At 36.8% G+C, this 18,692-nt stretch overlaps 1 protein-coding gene across 1 annotated transcript in view; it reads right to left on the bottom strand.

Annotated features, from left to right (window-relative positions):
* Positions 1-18,409, bottom strand: part of COG2 (component of oligomeric golgi complex 2) — an 81,425-nt gene extending 63,016 nt beyond the window's left edge. The window contains exons 1-3 of the mRNA XM_001369291.5: positions 18,168-18,409; positions 8,291-8,452; positions 6,307-6,372 (exon numbers count right to left, since the gene is read on the bottom strand). Coding sequence (XP_001369328.1) covers positions 6,307-6,372; positions 8,291-8,452; positions 18,168-18,239 — 300 coding nt within the window. The 5' untranslated portion in view covers positions 18,240-18,409. The remainder of the gene's footprint in view (positions 1-6,306; positions 6,373-8,290; positions 8,453-18,167) is intronic.
* Between the last annotated feature and the right edge of the window lie 283 nt (positions 18,410-18,692).

Raw genomic sequence — 18,692 nt, 5'->3', positions numbered from 1 at the left:
CAAAAAGCTCATTTTTTCAACAAATATTAAGTACATAAAACTATAAACAATGTATGACACTAGGGGAAAAGATAGTCTTGTATTCTAGTAGAGGAAAGTAGGACAAGTACAAAGAAAAATAAAATATAAAATAAAATCTAAGTACATAAGAAAATAAAATGTCATAGATGAAAGAAATCTTTTAAATTTTGGATGTGAGTTAATGAAGAATGGCTGGAAGAGATAATATTTAATTGGGGCTTTGAAGAAAGGGTAGAATGTTAACAGATAAAGATTTTTTTAATAGGACAGTTTAAGAATAAGCATGAGTAGGGGGCAGCTGGGTAGCTCATTGGATTGAGAGCCAGGCCTAGAGATGGGAGTTCCTAGGTTCAAATCTGGCCTCAGACATTTCCCAGCTGTGTGACCCTGGGCAAGTCACTTGACCCCCATTGCCTAGCCCTTACCACTCTTCTGCCTTGGAACCAATACATAGTATTGACTCCAAGACAGAAAGTAAGGGTTCAAAAAATTAATTAATTAATTAAAAAAAAAGAATAAGCATGAGTAAAAGATATGAAGGCATAGGAAAGGGAAAGCTTTGTTCAGAGTATAGCACATAGAGAATATATAAAAAGTGGCAGGAGACAAAATGAACACAATTTGTTAGATTAGGATTGTGGATAGTTTTGTAAAATCATCAGGGAAAGCAATAATGCCTCTACTCTCTACCATCATTTACATGAAGGTATGGTAGGGACTACCACTGATAATAAGATTCTTTTCCTAGAACTCTCTCATTCCTTTTCCAAATGCTGAACCCAGGAGACTTGAGACTCTAATAGGGGCTACTCAGGGATTCAGAGGTCCCCTTAACCTGAAATATATGGACACATATGGAATAAATTCCTAGTCTATTTGTCCACAGCAATAATACCTTAATTACCTCACCCATGGATTATCAAAATATGTTCTTAATTTATTTTCTCATTTGTATTATTCTACATCACTCCCACAGTCCTATTTACCCATAATTATACTAATTCAAAGATACTGAACTATGAAATTCCTTTCTCATCATAACTTCTACTTTTCACAATCTCTCCTGTCTATGGTCTCCTCTGCTATCTACAAACATGTCCAAATTTTCCCAATTTCTTCACTTGATCCTGGTATGTTTCAAGTTATAACACTGTAATTCTCTTTCATAGCTAAAATTCTAGAAAACATTACTTTAAATTTGTTGCTTCTACCTTCTACCTACTCCCTTCTCAACATCTTGAAATATGACATCTGACCCTACAACTCAGAGCGATAAGGGGTGGTTGTATAGATTTTAGAATATTCCATGAATAGGTAATGGTTAAAGTCATGGGAGAATGCACTAGTTTGCCAACCATGAGAGATTTCAAGAAACACTACTCAAATTTTCCTGTGTCTTTCCATCTAAAGGGAAGGTAGATTTATGGCTACTTTTACATCTTTGTTTTTCATTAGGAGGGCCTAAAATGTTAGACAGTGCAAAGAAATTGCCAAAGATTTCTTTTTTTCTTCAAGATGTATTGACTATATTAATCTCCAATATACTGCAAAACTCTTAGAAGAAATCTTTAATCATTCAGAGGAGTTTAGCTTGATCATTCACAAAGAACACCAAATGAATGAAGATTATCTATTGCCCAGATTTCAAAATGGATTTGCATGGACACCTCAAAGAGCTAGTCCAACAGAATGTATATCTGGGACAGACAATAAAGATGAACAATGAGCTGGGATTAGAGTTGGGCAGGAGAAAGAAGGGCAAGGAAAGGAACAAGCATTTATTAAGTTCCTGACATGTTCTAGCCAATGTGCTAAACATTTAAAAAATATTATCTCATTATCATCCTGAGGTCCTGAAAGAATTGGCAGACAACTACTGAGTCTGTCAATGATAGCTGAAAGACCAGTGGAAAAAGGAGAGGTACTATAAGAAAGGAGAAAAAGCAAATGTTCCAATTTTCAAAAAGGAAAGAGACTAGAATCTACAAATTATTTGTCAATGAGCTCAATGACTGATTCTTGTGGAAGTTTTAGAAGAGACTACTAAAAAGCTACTTGGTAAACACCTAGAAAAAGAAGTAGTAATTAAAAAGAATCAGAATGGCTTCAAGAACAGGCCATGCCAGACTAACTTCATTCCCTGTTTTGACAGGATTCCTAAGTAAATAAAATAGATTCTGTAGATATACTTTTAATCAGATTTTAGCTAATCCTTGCATAAAGTATCTCACACTATTCTAATGGAAAAGATGAAGAGATATGAATTGAACTGGTTAGAGGTTAGACTTTACATATGATTGTTAATAGCAACATGGCAAGAAGAATCCAGCAGAGTATTCCAAAAATCTATCCTTGGTCCTGTGCTGCTACATATTTTTATCAATGGTTTAGATAAATATATAGATAATATATAAATAAAATCAGTAGATGACAAATTTTAAGACAGATGACATACTAGACATGCAAAAAATAATTGATTTTTGATCCGTGATCTATCCATAGTTTATTATGATCTATTGTTGGTGTATTTCCACTCAAGATTTCTCATATATTCCCAAATGGGTATATTGAACAATACACTTATGTAATCATACTAAGCCAATAAAACTTGATCGTATCTGTATTGATCCATTTCATAGTCACATCAGATTAAAGGGATTCTTTCTGACTGTAAATACTAAAGAGTCATGAGTATATTTGCTTAATTACAAAAATGTCCTAGCTAGAGGACCTCCATCTATGTGATCTGATGAGTAAATGTCAAAATGAGAAAGGAGATCATCCAGACTTCCAGATCTCTAGATCATTGTGATGGAATATTATTGTGCTGAAAGGAATGAAGAACTGGAGGAATTCCATGTGAACTAGTATGACCTCCAAGAACTGATGCAGAGTGAAAGGAGCAGAACCAGGAGAACACTGTACACAGAGACTGATATACTGTGGCACAATCGAATTTAATAGACTTTCGTACCAGCAGCAATGCAATGATCCAGAGGAAGTTAGGAGAAAGAATGCTGTTTACATCCAAACAAAGAACTGGGGAAATGGAAATGCGTTAGAAAAATATGTGATCGATCACGTAGTACGATAAGGATATGATTGGGGTTTTGATGTTAAAGGATCGTGCTGCCGCAGATATGAATAACATGGAAATAGGTTTTGAACAATGTACATGTATAACCCAGTGGAACTGCTTGTCGGATTTGGGAAGGGGTAGGAAAGAGCACAGAAGGGGATGGGTCATGAATTATGTAATCATGAAAAAATATTCTAAATAAAAAAAAGAAAAAATATATGGTTATTGGCTTGAGGTCTTGCCTCAGTGGTTTTTGTTGCTGACTGGACAGATTTTTTTCTAACAAATGACAAAGTCAGGAATCAAAAAGCTCTTGACAGGCTAGAGTACTAAACCTCATAAAATTAAATTTAACAGGAATAAATAAATGTAAAGCTTTATACTTGGGTATAAAAAAATCAATTTCATAAGTATGAGAGAGGCATTGACAGACAGGTAAAAAAAAATAGATCCACAAAGGCAAGATGATAAGGACTAAAAAAAGGGCCATCAGATATGTCACCAAGTCTTTATTCATTGTCTGCTACATACCAGAGATAGCAAAAAGAGCCAGAAATACAAAGAGAGGCCACCATTCCACCCTAACCTTAAAAAAAAAAAGTCCTTACCTTCTAAGAGTTCAATGTGTAATAATTATGTAGAAAGAAACTATTTACAAGATAAATCAAAGATAATTAACAAAGGGAAGGTACCAAATAGAGGGGGTAATATAGTCAAACTTGCACTTTAAGAAGCTCATTTTGACATCTGAGTGGAGGCTGGACTGCAGTGGGGAGACACTTGGGATAGGGAGTCCAAATTATCAGGCTATCAGCAATCTAAGAATCAGGTGATAATAGCCTGCACCAGAGTGGAGGTAGGGTTCGATGAAAGAAAGGAACATATGTGATAGATGCTAAGAAGGTAAAATCAATAGGCTTTGGGCAAAATATTGATTATGGCTGGTGAGAGGGTTAACACCTACACTATAAACCTGGTGACTGGGAAGATGGTGGTGACCCTGATAGTGTCATTAGGAAGAGAAGGCATGGGGTAAAGATAATAAACTCACATTTTGAACATAATGAATTAAGATGTTTATGGGACATTCAATTTAAGATGCAAGACTGGAGGTCTAGAGATGAATATGGGATGGAGTTAAATAAATCTGAGGATCAGGTCAGATGGTAATTGAGTCTGGGGAAGGTAATGAGGTCACTAAGAAAAACTGCTTAGAGGGAGAAGAAAATAGGGCCCAGGACAGAGCTTTTGGCAATGCCCACCATTAATAGGCATCACCTGGATAAAGATCTGGTAAAAGAAATGGAGAAAGAACAATCAAACAGATAGAATAAGGAGAGAATATCAAGGAAAACATGTGACAATTAAGAGATATATTGTAACCTGTGAATATGAAATCCTCTACCCCCTGATTACAGCAGGCTTTTAAAAATTCAGTTTTTTTGTTATATTAGATCAGTAGTTTTTCCTAGATTAATTATTCTGTAATCATATATCTTAAACTTTTCTAAAATAATTAAGATAAAATTTTATCTGTATCCAAATCATGTACAAGTCTTTTTGTATAAGCATAATTTGGAAAGACTTTATTTCCAAAATCACACAGCAGGTATAGATTTTTCTTTCACTTCTCCTCTCTTGTCTCTGTTATGTAAAGTTGTACTTCAAGCCTACCCATGTTATCTGATTTTACTTGATGTTTGAGAAGCTATAGAGATACCTGATCCTTTGGGGAGCTATGAATATATCCGAGTCTTGGGAAACTATAATCACATCTAATAAAAATTATTGTATCTTTAGTATAAGTTTTTGGGTATATAAAGAGGCTACTCACAAAGCTCAGGGTCTTTGGTTGCCAATTGGAATCTGGCTTTATTGTGAGACCGGCCCTCTCTCAACAAACCTATTTTTTTGGTTTGGAGATTTAGTTTCACATTTTTGTGTTTCGGCTAATAAATTTTTGTCATAGTCATGCTTTACAGTTTGTAATCAGTAGAGGAAAAAGTCAAGATAAAAATGGCAAACACTTAAATTGCATCTCAAAACATTTTAAACACCTAATTATACAAAGCAAAAAATTTGACCTAAAAAGAAAATAAATAATTTGACATATTTGATGTTAAAACCTACCAATTCAACAGCAATAAGTAAGCAAGCCAAAACTAAGTAAAAGTGCTATAAATTTAAGCATCTTTGGAAACAAATTCACAGAATCTTCTTTTAGGGCTGTTATTGTTCCAATAACTTTGTATTTTTATGTTGCCATGAGTTTTAGGATCTTCAAGGGTCCTCCTCAACATGCTTTTCTCTTTTGATATTTTAGAATACTTTAGGAGATTCTCAGGGAGTGGGGAAAAGCTTTGGGTATCAACATGCCTAATCCTTCCATCAGTAGCTCCTGTAATCACAAGACTTTTAGAAAATCAAAATCCACTCCTCAGGAAAAAGCAGAAGACTACTAATCCAAGTACATCTGATTACGAAATGTGCTTATATCCATTTAAAGACCTGATGATCTTTTTTAAAACCTCTGCCTTCGGCCTATGTATTGGTTCTAAGGCAGAAGAGTGGTAAGGGCTAGGCGATGAAGATTAAGTGACTTGCCAAGGGTCACACAGCTAGGAAGTGTTTGAGGTAAGATTTGAACCTAGGACTTCCTGTCTCTAGGCTTGGCTCTCAAAGCATTGAGCTCCCCAACTGCCCCCTAAGATCTGATGATTTTTAGAAGTAAAATCCTAAAATTTAGTTCAAATAACCTGTAACACAAAGGGCTTGATAAGACCAAATTAATCCTCAAAACGGCCCTCACAAATCTAGGAAGGAATTAATAAAAGCATGATAAAAATAGCCCTTTTGCCCTGCACTAACTCAGCATACCTTAATGCTCAGTGGCTTAGATGACAAGAATTATAAAAAAATATAGACAATTATATACATATTAAAAATATGCACACACACATATATAATAGAGATATAGTTAGAGAATATTAATGGTTTTTCAGATCTTTTACTTTCATAAAATCTATTGCTTTCGTCTTTTTCATCAAATCAAAATTTTTTAAAATTGTGACGTTACTTAACAAATAAAACAAAAAAGCATTTTGTTTCTGGTTGAAGCTATCGTAATATACCCAATTATTTGCTCTACAAGTAATAAACATTCCCTGCTTTAATATACAGTACATGACTCATTATTTTGTACCCACCATAACCTCTTCTCTTAATTGTCCCAAAGGTACAGAGAGCTGGTTGAGGGCTTTGTCCATGCCAACCTAAAGGGAAATTTTATTAATAAACACATGTTATAATTATCAGAAGTAATAACTGTGATGAATATTAATAAGAAAATCATATCAGATTTATATTCTCTTATTCTGAAATCTATATTTAATCTTCAATTTATCCCTTTCAATATAATATAAAAGTCTACAACTGTATGAATGCTGCAAACAAGCAATCAAACCAACATAAATACAAATTTTCAATTACTGTCACTGAACATATCCTTCCAACATAAACTATATGGCAAGGGTCCCCAAACTATGGCCTGCGGGCCACATGGCCCCCCCGAGGCCATTTATCCGGCCCCCACCGCACTTCCAGAAAGGGCACCTCTTTCATTGGTGGTCAGTGAAAGGAGCACTGTATGTGGCGGTGTGGCATCACCCACATACAGTACTACTTCCAGTAACATAATCCTTTACGTGGCGCCTTGTTCTAATGAGAACAAGGTGCTGCGCAAAGGATTATGTGGCTGCACAATGGAAGACATCAGCAAGGTGAGTGACAATCTGGGGGAGGGGATTCCACACTGTGTATACTGCTGCCTGGCATAGTGGTGGCAGTGATGGGCCTGTGCAAGGTGTGACAGGCCCATCACAGCTGGCGCTGCAGCCTCCGCTATCCCAGACTGCGGTATACAGATTTGTTCATTGTTTTTTTAATAGTCTAGCCCTCAATCGGTCTGAGGGACAGTGAAATGGCCCCCTGTGTAAAAAGTCTGGGGACCCCTGCAGTATGGGAACATAATATTGTTATGTATGAAACTTCAAAAATCAGAAGAGGGAGTGGGGGAGAAAAGGGGTGGTGGTGCACCTGTTAACATATACCCAAGGAAGAAAGAGAGAAGGGGAAAAGAGAAAGGTGAAGATGGAAAAATTGAGTTGGGGGTAGGTGTGGAAGAAAGGGAATAGGGAAAGGAAAGATGGGAATGAAAAGAAAAGAAACTTGAAAAACAATTGGTAAGAAATGTGCTTTTATTATTTACCTATAGAAGTCAATGGATGAAACATTTTTGATTATGTTCCTTGAACATTGTAATTATTCAAGGAAACTAAGCAATCTAGAGTAACTTATCAACAAACATTTACTAGGTACTAGGTACTAAGACCCAACAGGGCCTGTAAAAGCTCTGGGGAGACAAAGAAAAAGAAAAAAGTATCTCAAGGTGCTTAGAAATAGAATACAGTAGAAAAATCACAGGGCATTAACTCAATCTATTAGTAAGTTGTAAATTTATAAAAGCAAAGAGAGTAATCATTAACTTGAACTATCTCTAAAATTCCAAAAGAGTTAGGCTTTATTACTTTTACATTATCAATATAGAGTATATAAATTGCTATCCTAATAAGAAAGGAGAACTACTTAAATACTATATCTTCATGCATTCAATCTTTTCCATTTGTACACGATAGCCTCCTGAAGCTAATTATACAAATTATTTAGACCAAGTATCCTAAGGATTACTAATGGTAAATATTTCCTTAGCCTAGTTCCAATTTAGCATTTCTATTTACAAAAAAATTAGACCATTGAAATTTTATTTTAAAATAACCTATATTTTCACTTTTTACTCAGACTTTAGTCCTAATTTGACTGACTCCCTGAGGTTTTACCTGAATAAATGGAAAATTTCCCTCAAATGCTCACAATTGTCTTATTGGCATTTAATAAAGTTCTGACTTCTATTTAAAGCTAACTGGAATGAACTCACTTAAGAAAAGTAGGTTTTCAAATGCCTAAGTAAAAGAAAGAAATTAAAATGTTTAACAAATTTTAGTTTCTTTGTTAACTAGAGACTTTAAGCTTCTAAAATCAATCAAGGATGAATTTTAGAATAGAAAATTTGAATATAAAATCACTCAGATAAGAACATTAAAAACTATATACATATCTAGCTTGAATGCTTACTAAATTTGTTGAAAGATTGACAAAGTCTGCATAATCCTTATTAATGAGCTCCACCATGGCTGTTTTAAGAAGCTTATAATAGAGTTCAAGATCATCTCTAAGTTCTTCCAGCTGGACCCGTTTCCTACAGTCAGACACAAAATGATCAACATCGAAGTCATCCTAAAAAAAAACAAAACAAAAGATAGAATATTTACAACAATTTCCAGTATTCAAAAAAGAAAATATTAAGATAAATAATACAGAAGAAAATATGTTTCTGTGGCAAGTTACCTGGCTTTAGGGAAAAATCAATTTACAAGAACTTTCCGTCATGTAAATGGCAGAGACAGTTATTACTTTCTGAAGAATTTAAGATGAGGCTGCATTAAACAAGAGGACCCTCTATTGTTGCTTAAATTCTGCAAGTGCTTTTATTATTCAAATAAATATGCCTTAACATGGAAAAGAATTATGTTGTGCTCTCTGGGACAAAGTTGGAAGACATTTTATTTTCATTCTTCCATAAGGGAGTCTTACTGTCAAATAGTTATAATGCTTAAAAAATTAGGGAGAAACAATGACTTAGAAAATCAGGAAAAAAATGGTTTCTATTCTCAGCTTTACCATTGGCCATTGTGCCCCAGTTTCCTTATCAGTAAAATATGGAGACTGGGTATGATTATAACAATTTTAGTATCTGAATGTAAATTTCAAACAAAACCAGAACTCCTAATGCTTAATATCTGGTGAACACATTTCTAACTATTTAACTGATTTTTAATTGATACTATATGACTCATAATTCACATGCCTCAAGACACAAGTAATTATTTAGGATATTCATCTAGGATCACTTTGCAAAATAGAAGCAATAAAAACATGAGGAAATAAAAATGTTCATAGCTTTAAGAAGAATTTTAAGGTGAGTAAACTTCTCAGAAGCAATTTTTAAAAGTAATTTTTTGGAGATAGGTACAAAAAAAACCAAAAGATCTTGGTCTAAGCATCCATATAAGAGAAACAACATAGACCAGTATATAGATCTTAGAGAACATGAGTAAACAATAATTTGGTGCTGGGAGCCGTTAGGCCACAATGTCTTGACAAAGTCACTCATGGAAGCCAAGAGGTCACAAAGTGGCTCTTTGGCTAGGTGGACTTGCCCACTCAGTCCCCTCTGTAGGACTTCTCTTGTCAACATCCCTTACTAATGGAATTAACATGATTGTTGTCCTCTCTCTAGTCGCAGAAAAAGCAATATAAGAGCAAAATGCTTATACACTATTTCCCCAAAATATCACCAAAAGATCGGACTCACAAATCCAAACCTAAAAGACCATCATGGGTTAACTTTTGCTTAGGTATATATTTCCCAGCAAAAGCTGTGCCCACAAGCCATACCCAGAAAATCTCCTACTCCCCTGTACAGAAACTTATTCTCCTAAAGCCAGTACATAAATCACTAATAAAGACCTGTACAAAATGCTTTGGTATACCATGCTCCATCAAGCCTCAGTGACTTGATTCTACCAACCAAAACCCTCCTTGAAAAACTCCCTAATAAACCCTGAAAAATGATAGCTTAATATTAAATCTGAATTGTGTTCTTAGTACCCCTTTGATTTCTTAATTTCACTGTTATGATTGTTCATTGTCTTTAGGATCTCTGATTGACTATCAATTTTTATTAAAGGTAATAAGTGATTTTCCTTGATTGTCTGTAAGCTAAAAGCTCCTCACAGGTTAATGAGAAAATTAAGCTACCTGTGACAAAATCATTTATCTTGTGTAGAACCTTTTTGTATACTGTCAGAATCAAGTTACCATACAAATGTATAGAATGATCTCAGAATGTTAATCAAACAACCTTAAAAATTAATGTATCACTTATCCAATTATCTTTACTCGAACATGTATTTTGAACAATGTATAAAAATAAAGGCTAAACCTGGGCATTTGTGAAGCATCCACTTCATGCAAAGCCTCGCCCCTGGCAGAAACATACATAGAGTTGCCTTCCATCTCTCATATCTGCCTAACCGTTCCACCTGCCAAAGATCCCCTGGAGCTGTGGGCTCGGCTGAATCTGAGACTGTGTCAATTTGGGTCTAGAATTAAATAGGAGAAAAGCAGGTTGGATTGTCTTTGGAATATTACAAATCTCCTTTAATATTCTACATGCAGTGGGTTAACCTGATCAGGCCTCCATAATATGTTCAGCATCAATATAGGGAACACAAAATATCTAGGGTTACCATGACCATGTTGCTTAAGGAATAAACTGGCCAATTTGGAAACAGAGCAAGTCAAAGTTCCCTGACAATCAGTAATGTACTTCAAGTATAAGCAAGATTGAGAGACTCAGATGTAACAATAATTCTAACAACAATAATGATGAAGATAATAATAATATTTCTACTTTCTAGGCTTTTATATATTTTATCTTTATATATATGGTTAACATGGAGTGCTTTGCAATGGGGGTTAAGTGACTTGCCCAGGGTCACACATTTAGGAAGTGGCTGAGGCCACATTTGAACCCAGACCTCTCATTTCTGGGTCTGACTCTTAATCCACTGAGCTACCTAGCTACTCCCTTCTACCTCTCTTATATCTGGATATCTTCTGTATTAGATACGAAGACATTATCCCTCCTCATTTTCCTCCTATCTGTGTTTTTCATCATTTTTTTATCAATAACCTAAAGAATATAGTCTTTCCTTTGATCTCATATACTTAAAAGAATTCAATTATCATCACCAGACAAGATTTATATATATATGTATATATATATATACACACACACACACACACATATAAATATATATGTGGATGTAGTCAGGTAGATAAGCATGTATTATATTCATTCAGCTTTAATCTTGCTCCAGAGTATCAGTCACATATCCACTAAAATGTCCAGAAGCAGCTCTAATCATTAAGACTAAAACCTTATAGCATCTTTGGTTCTTCCCTCTCCTTTTAACATCTGAGCAATCTCCAAGTCTGATAATTCTATCTGCACAATATTACTGTCTACATACACTGGTCCTACTCACCTCTTATGAGTCTATCCACATCCACTCTGGTCTCACTGCCTCTGTTCTCTCCCCTTTGATCCTCATTACTATTAACTACTAAAATAATATTCTTAAGACATAGAGGTTCCTTCTCAAAAATCTGCGTTGGTTCCCTACAAGATAAAATACAAACTCCTATGGCTAGTATTTAAGGTCCTCAACAATCTGGCTCCAAGCTTCCTTTTCAAAATTATTGCATTTTACTTATATTCATGAACTCTACCTTCTGGCCAAATTGTACTACCAGCTGTTCATTGATCTCAGAATGTATTCTATGCCTGAAACTAATCTCTACTTATCTTTGTTCTTTATTTGTTCCAATTGTGGAAATCCTTTCCTTAAAAGACTAGGTCTGGTGCCACTCCTTGCGTAAGGCTTTCCCAGATTCCCCTGCTGAAAATCCCTTAGATTTTGCTAGAATACTTTGTCTGGATCTCATCCATGTCTCTTTACATTCTACCAAGTAATTTCTTATGTTTGTATCCCATGCCTCCTATTAGATGACAAATTCTTTGATGGCAGGTCATGTTGTTTTAATTTTGCTATTCCATGAGGTTAGCACAGTGTTAAGACACACAGTAAGTATCTACTGTTGGCTGAACTGAATTTGAAGAGTTTTAAAAACAAACACAAACATGTATTGTTAAAATTGATCTTAAGTAATTTGGTTGCAGGTAAAACCGTGCCCTAGGAAAAAGCTATAAAGAAAAATAAACAAATAACAAAGCACTAGTTTATGAAATAGAAGCCACTATCACAAAATCTAAGGGTTGGAATTCCAATTATCTTGGCATAAGACTTCCCTCTCTAACATACCTGACCAAGAGTCATCCAACCTTTCCATTAACAAGCATTTAATAAGTAACTAGTATGTATATGCCCAAAATTGAGTCCCTGTCCACAAGGGAGATCACAGTGGAAAAGTCAATGCACAGACACAGTCCCACTCTCTTGGCGTTGGAAGCCTGGGTCCAATGGCATGAAAAATCATTACACCTGGAGACTTCCTCAGCTGCATTGGATGGCCGTGTTGTCCTTTGTGATCACAGTATAATAGGGGAGAAAACATACAAACCATCATGCACAAACAAGAATAAATTGGGGATTGTTTCAGGGGATGGGAACTGAGAGTAAGGAGGGCTGGGAAAGGTTTCTTACACAAGGTGGGACTTTAGCTAAGACTTAAGGAAGATACAAATGCAACAGAATTTTTTCCTAAGGAGTTTACATATTAATGGAGAATAGAGCAAGCAAATATAGACAAATTAAATATAAGGAGATTCAATATTTTTGAAAATACAAAATATTTAAATATAAGGTTTGACAAGCAGTTGGGGAGTTAAGGTAAGGTTTCACATAGAAGATATTATTATAGCTATGTCTTAAAAGAGAGGAATTCTATAGGTGGAGGTGAGGAGGGAGAGAGAAGTCTCTTAGAAACTTCTTTTTTTATAACAAGCATAAATTTACCTTTGCACCTTATATTGCTCCTTGTTCTGGACGCAAGTAGAAAACACCCAATCTCTCTTCTAAGTGGAAGCCCTTCTGATACTTGAAGATAACTATCATGTTTTGATTAGGGGAAATGTCTTCTCTTTTCAATTCAAACCTTTAAAATTCTTTCATAATTTTCCTATGTTACCAAATAAAAGTCTACAATATCATTGTCCTCGATTCACAACATAACAAGTGGATAACCTCTGATTTTATCAATGTTCTTTATAAAACAAATCTTGCAGAACCGAACATAACACTCCAAACATAGTGTGATCTAGATAGACAACAATGGTAATATCATTTCTCTAGTCCTAAATGTTATTTTTCACTTAATGTGGTCAGATACTGCTTAACATTTTTTTTCAAGGCAGGGCTACTGATAAGACTATATGGCCTCTAAAAAGGTAACAATTAATTGAGTAGCATAGTACTATAAAAATTAGATTAGAAGTGGCAGCATGATATAGTGCAATGATCACTGGATTTAGATTCAGAGACCAGAGTTGGGCAGGTCATTCAATTTCCTTACCTGTAAAATGAAGGAAGCTGAGATAAAAAGTAGGCCAGATTATCTCTCAGGTCTAAACTCAATGAGCCCCTTTACTTAACTGCAGCAAAACTATTAAAAAAAAATGAACATGCAAACCTTGACCTACAAAATACCTTGAGAGTATGAGATACATTGATTTTCATTTCTAGACAAAAACAACAACAAAAAACTATGTTCCCTGGGGGCAGCTGGGTAGCTCAGTGGATTGAGAGCCAGGCCTAGAGATGGGAGGTCCTAGGTTCAAATCTGGCCTCAGACACTTCCCAGCTGTGTGACCCTGGGCAAGTCACTTAACCTCCATTGCCTAGCCCTTACCACTGTTCAAGACAGAAGATAAGGGTTATTAAAAAAAAAAAAACTATATTCCCTAACTTGGGTAGTCTTCACAAAGAAAAACCTATTCTATCAATTTAGCACTAAAGATAAGATATAATTTGGAGCTCTTTCAGTTTTCCAACTGAGATTCTTAAAAATATAGCAGAATCTAGCTGACATAGTATCTTATTAATATAGTTGTTTGTTCTTTAATTTCTCACATCTACTATTTCTATATGATTACTAGTTTACTTTTTATTTTTGAGTTCTAAGCTACAGGGCTGACTGATTAGAAATATTTCAAAATTTATATTTTGCAATCCAATTTCCCTTAAAAGTGAGGATTTCACAAGAATAAGGTAATATCACACTTAATTATCAACACCTTTAGGGGACTATAGCTAGAGAGACCATAAGACCAACATTCATTTGAACAAGTAGTAAAAAGAAAATGAAAAGCGAGGAAAATCCAAGAGATTCCTCTTAGGGTGATATTATTTTGTACCATCAGGTGAAAACATACAGTACAACTTCATTCATATGAGGCTTATATTCATAATATTTATTCATATTCAGGGAACCTGGTAAGACACTGTAGTATAGAGGGCTAGTATCATATAGCAAGCCACTAACTTTGTTCAGCTTCAGTTCTAAGGGACAATAAATAATTTAAAAAATGAAACAATAGGGGAAAATGTTAAGTCCTAGATGTAGATTTTTAAAAATAGATTAAAGGAGAGCATAAAAATGGTTTTATAGTAGTACCCAGGAAGTACATTTTTTGGTCAGACTCTAGGAGAACATTTCATTTTCCCTTTCCATGACTTCACACAGGCTGCCCCCTGGCCAGGAATGCATTCCTGTCTAGAATCCTCCTTTTCCTCCAAGGATCAATTCAGATTCCCAAATCATTACTCATTGCTCTGACCCTTACAGATTTTTATTTTTTATTCACTGCCCCAACAGAAGGAACACTACTTATTAAGGCTATTTCACTGTTGCTTTTTAAAATCTGTAGCCCCTAGAATGCTATGTAAGTTAGTAGGTTCTTTTTTTTTTTTTTTAAACCCAAAGCAGAAGAGTGGTAAGGGCTAGGCAATGGGAGTTAAGTGACTTGCCCAGGGTCACACAGCTGGGAAGTGTCTGAGGCCAGATTTGAACCTAGGACTTCTCATCTCTAGACCTGGCTCAATCCACTGAGCCACCCAACTACCCCTGAGTTAGTAGCTTTTTAAAAGTTTGAATCGAATTGATCCTAGAAAAGGTATTGTTTATTCTATAGGCCCCAAATGAACAAAAATGTTATCAACCAATCAATAAGAATTTATTAAGCACATACTATGTGTGCCAGGAGCTGTGCTCAGTGAAACAATTCATCATCTCCAGAAATTTATATGCTTTAGAGAGATAGAATATTAATATGTAAGTATATAGAATAACTAAGCATAAATATCAGGCAGTTAAGGAAGGAGGAGGCTAACAGTTGACAAAGGAGTGAAAGGGGAGAGAATAGAATAGGTTTAGTGGGGTTGGTGCCTGAGCTGTATCCTGAAAGAAGTGAGGGATTTTATAAGGCAGCTGTGAGGAAGAAGTGCAAACTAAGCATGGGTGATGGCCACTACAAATATGGAAGATGCAATGTGTGAAAAACAGAGAGAAGTTCAGATTGACTGAGGATGAGGAAAGGAGAATGATGTATATGTGATGAGTCTAGAAGATAGGCTATGGCCAGGTAAAGGGCTTTAAAAACAAAACTGAAGTTTGCATGAAATCACTGAAGTTTAATGAGTAGAAGAGAAACAAGGTTGACTTTGGTGCTTAAGGAATCTCACCTGGATCATTGTGTAGAGGATGGATTAGAGTAGGGGGAGACTTGAGCAAGGGAGGCCAATTAGTTGGGCACTGTGGTACTTCAGGAGAGAAATGAGAGCCTGAGCTATAGTAGGAGCCAAGTAGAAAGATGGGAGGAATATTTTGGAAGTAGAAATAGCAAAATTTTGTAAGGATGTGTGGGATGAGGGAGAGTTGAGAAATCAAGGATAATACAGAGGTTAAAAATCTGGAAGACTAAAATAGTGGTACTCTAGAGAGAAAAAATTTTGGACACACTCAAGGGTTGAGAGGAGGGGATTTTTGTTGTAAAACATGATGAGTTTTAATAACTATACTGGACATTTTTATATATCCAAAAGGATGTTAGTGATGTGGGGAGACAAACTGGATATGTAAATAATAATGATGATAATTACAGTAATAATAGCAGTTATCTAGTATCTAATGTGCCAGGCACTGTGCACTGTCTTTACAAATTTCAGATATGATACTCAAAAAAAGTCTAAGATGTAGTTGCTCTTATGGTTCCCATTTTAAGTTTGAGGAAACTATAGCAGACAGATATTAAGTGACTTGCCCTGGGTCACACAACTGGTAAGCATCTGAGACCAGATTTGAACTCAGATCTCCCTAAGTCCTGGCTCAGCACACTATCTACTGTACTACCTATGACTTGAAATCATATGCAGAGAGAATAGTTATAGGAACTTTAACAGTTGAGACTGTAGAGAAAAGAGAACCCTGTCTAGAACCATGAGGTTCACCCACAGTTACTGGAATCATGATACGGATAATGAATTCATAGAATGAGAAAGAATAGTAAGAGAACCAAAAGAAAGCAAAGTCAAAAAATCCCAAAGAAGAGAGAATCTAAGAAGAGGCAGTGTCAAATGACATAGAAAATTCAAAAAGGATGAGGATTAAGAAAAGTTCTTTAGATTAGATAATTAGAAACTTTGGGGAAAGTGGCTTCAATTGAGTGATGAGGTCTAAGATCAGAAGATGAAGGAATGAGTTTAACAAAATAATTGTCCCTTCTTTAGACTGTAAAAATACAGTAGAGATAATGTTAATTTTCTAAGTCAATATGAAGTCACCAGGGATGCATTTCTATTTGAGTCTGACACCACTGGCCTGGAACACTGAGACAGTAAGTAACTTGGCCAGCGGTCACAAAGTCAGTTTAAGTCAGAACCAGGTCTTCCCAGCTCTAGGGCCAACCACTGCCTCTTCAGGATGTCATAAAAGGAATTCATACCACTAGCAAACAAATTGACTAGATTATAGTAAAATCTCAGAGAAAGAAGAGACTCAGAGACTATCTAGTGCAAGGGTTCTTAATCTGGGATTTCAGTGGGCCCAGGAATTTGGATGGGAAAAGAATAATCTTTATTTCAATATAACTGTTTTCCTTTTTATTTGTACCACCATCCTCCTGGTCCCCAAGGCTTGCAATCCAAGTATCATTCTCAACTACTCACTCTCTCATAACCCATATCCAACCTGTTGCCAAAGCCTGTCAATTTTACTGGCTTACTACCTCTCACATATTCTCCCTTCTCTCCTCTCCTACTGTGGCCAAGCTGGTGCAGGCCTGCCCTCAATCACCCTGAAAATGAATTACTGCCATAGCTTGCTGTTTGGTCTTCCTGCCATAAATCTTTCCTCACTTCAGTACACCCTCCACTCTAATGCCAAAATGATCTTCCTAACGTGCAGGCCTGACCATGTTACCTCCCTACTTGATTAGTGGTTCCCTATTTCCTCAAAGTTCAACTATAAGAGCCCCTTTGACATTAAAAGAGCTTTGCACTCCCAGCCTTTATGGTCTTGTCCCCAGGAGTACTCTATGATCCAGTGATAGTGGCCTCCATTGTGTTCCTTAAACAAGACACTCCTCCCATTCCTTATTCCAGGAATTTTCACTGACTGTCCCTCACACTAGGAATTCTCTTCCTCTTCCTCATCCCTGCCTCCTAGTTTAAATCTCTGCTAGAATCCCACCTTTGGCAAGAAGCCTTTCCATGCCTCCTTAAATTTTAGAGCTTTTCCTCTGTCTGTACAAACTATAGTTGTGTACATGTTCCCTTCCCATTAGGATGTAAGCTCCTTAGGGCCATGACTATCATCCACCTTTGTGTCAAAGTCTATTAAACGAGTATTTATGAAATATTTTCTGACAAGCTGTTTTATCTCGTGCATTTAAAGACATTATCCTGAGAAGGTATCTATAGACTTCACCAGATTGCCCAACGAGTCTATGACCCAAGCCAGGGTAGGAAGCCCTGGTCTGCTCTAATTCCAAGCTGACCAGGCCTCCTCTTCTCCCTTAACTCATTCCTCAAAATAATCTTCGCCTGGAGACCCCCGGAGTCCCTAGTGCTGCCAGACTTTTAAAAGTTTGGGTCCATTCCCTTCCCAATAAACAGGTGTAGCGTTCATTCCCTTCTGAGGGTCGTGCTGGGGTCCAGGCTGAGGGCAGCGGACCCAGCAGCAGCCTCGGTACACCCCCTCGGTAATGGAACCGCCCGTCCTAGATTGCCCAAGGAGCCCAGGGGCACGGGAGAGGCGAGAACCTGGGCCCAGGGAAACGAGTGGCCCCATCTGTCTGAAGTGTCCGCACCTTCATGAACTCGTCCTTGTCAAAGCACAGTGTATCCGGCCCTTTGGGCAGGTTCATCCTCTTCTTCTCCATCCGGCTCGGCGGGGCGCCGACTGGGGCCGAAGTCCGGTAGCCAGTCACAGTAGGGAAGTACCTCTGCAAGCGGCCGGAGACTGAGGGCCGGTACTTCCGCCAACACGGCAGCGCCAGCACCGCAGCCAACGATTGGACTCGCCGGCCAGAGGGTAGTTCTCCTTCCGCTCGCCGCAGGGAGGGACGCAATGCCTCTGATTTCACCTTTCAGATATCAACTTCTTCCCCCTAGAGGGAGGAGGGCCGCACTGCATCCCAGAGGCTTCTCCCACCAGTCTCTTCCTTTAAACCCAAGAGGAGGAAAACAAGACCAGGTGGAGTTAGGTTTAAGAGTCGTCACACTTCTAGTCCTCATCCCTATCACATTATTTCGTCCGTCGATTCTAATGAAGTTGCATGCTTAAGCTTACTCAGTTACGGGAGCTCAGACATCAACTATCTCTGTGTTTCATA

This window comes from Monodelphis domestica, chromosome 2 (assembly GCF_027887165.1).
Source record: "Monodelphis domestica isolate mMonDom1 chromosome 2, mMonDom1.pri, whole genome shotgun sequence".
NCBI lineage: Eukaryota > Metazoa > Chordata > Mammalia > Didelphimorphia > Didelphidae > Monodelphis > Monodelphis domestica.
The sequence above is the reverse complement of the archived record's forward strand: the minus strand, read 5'-3'. Positions and strand labels throughout refer to the sequence as shown.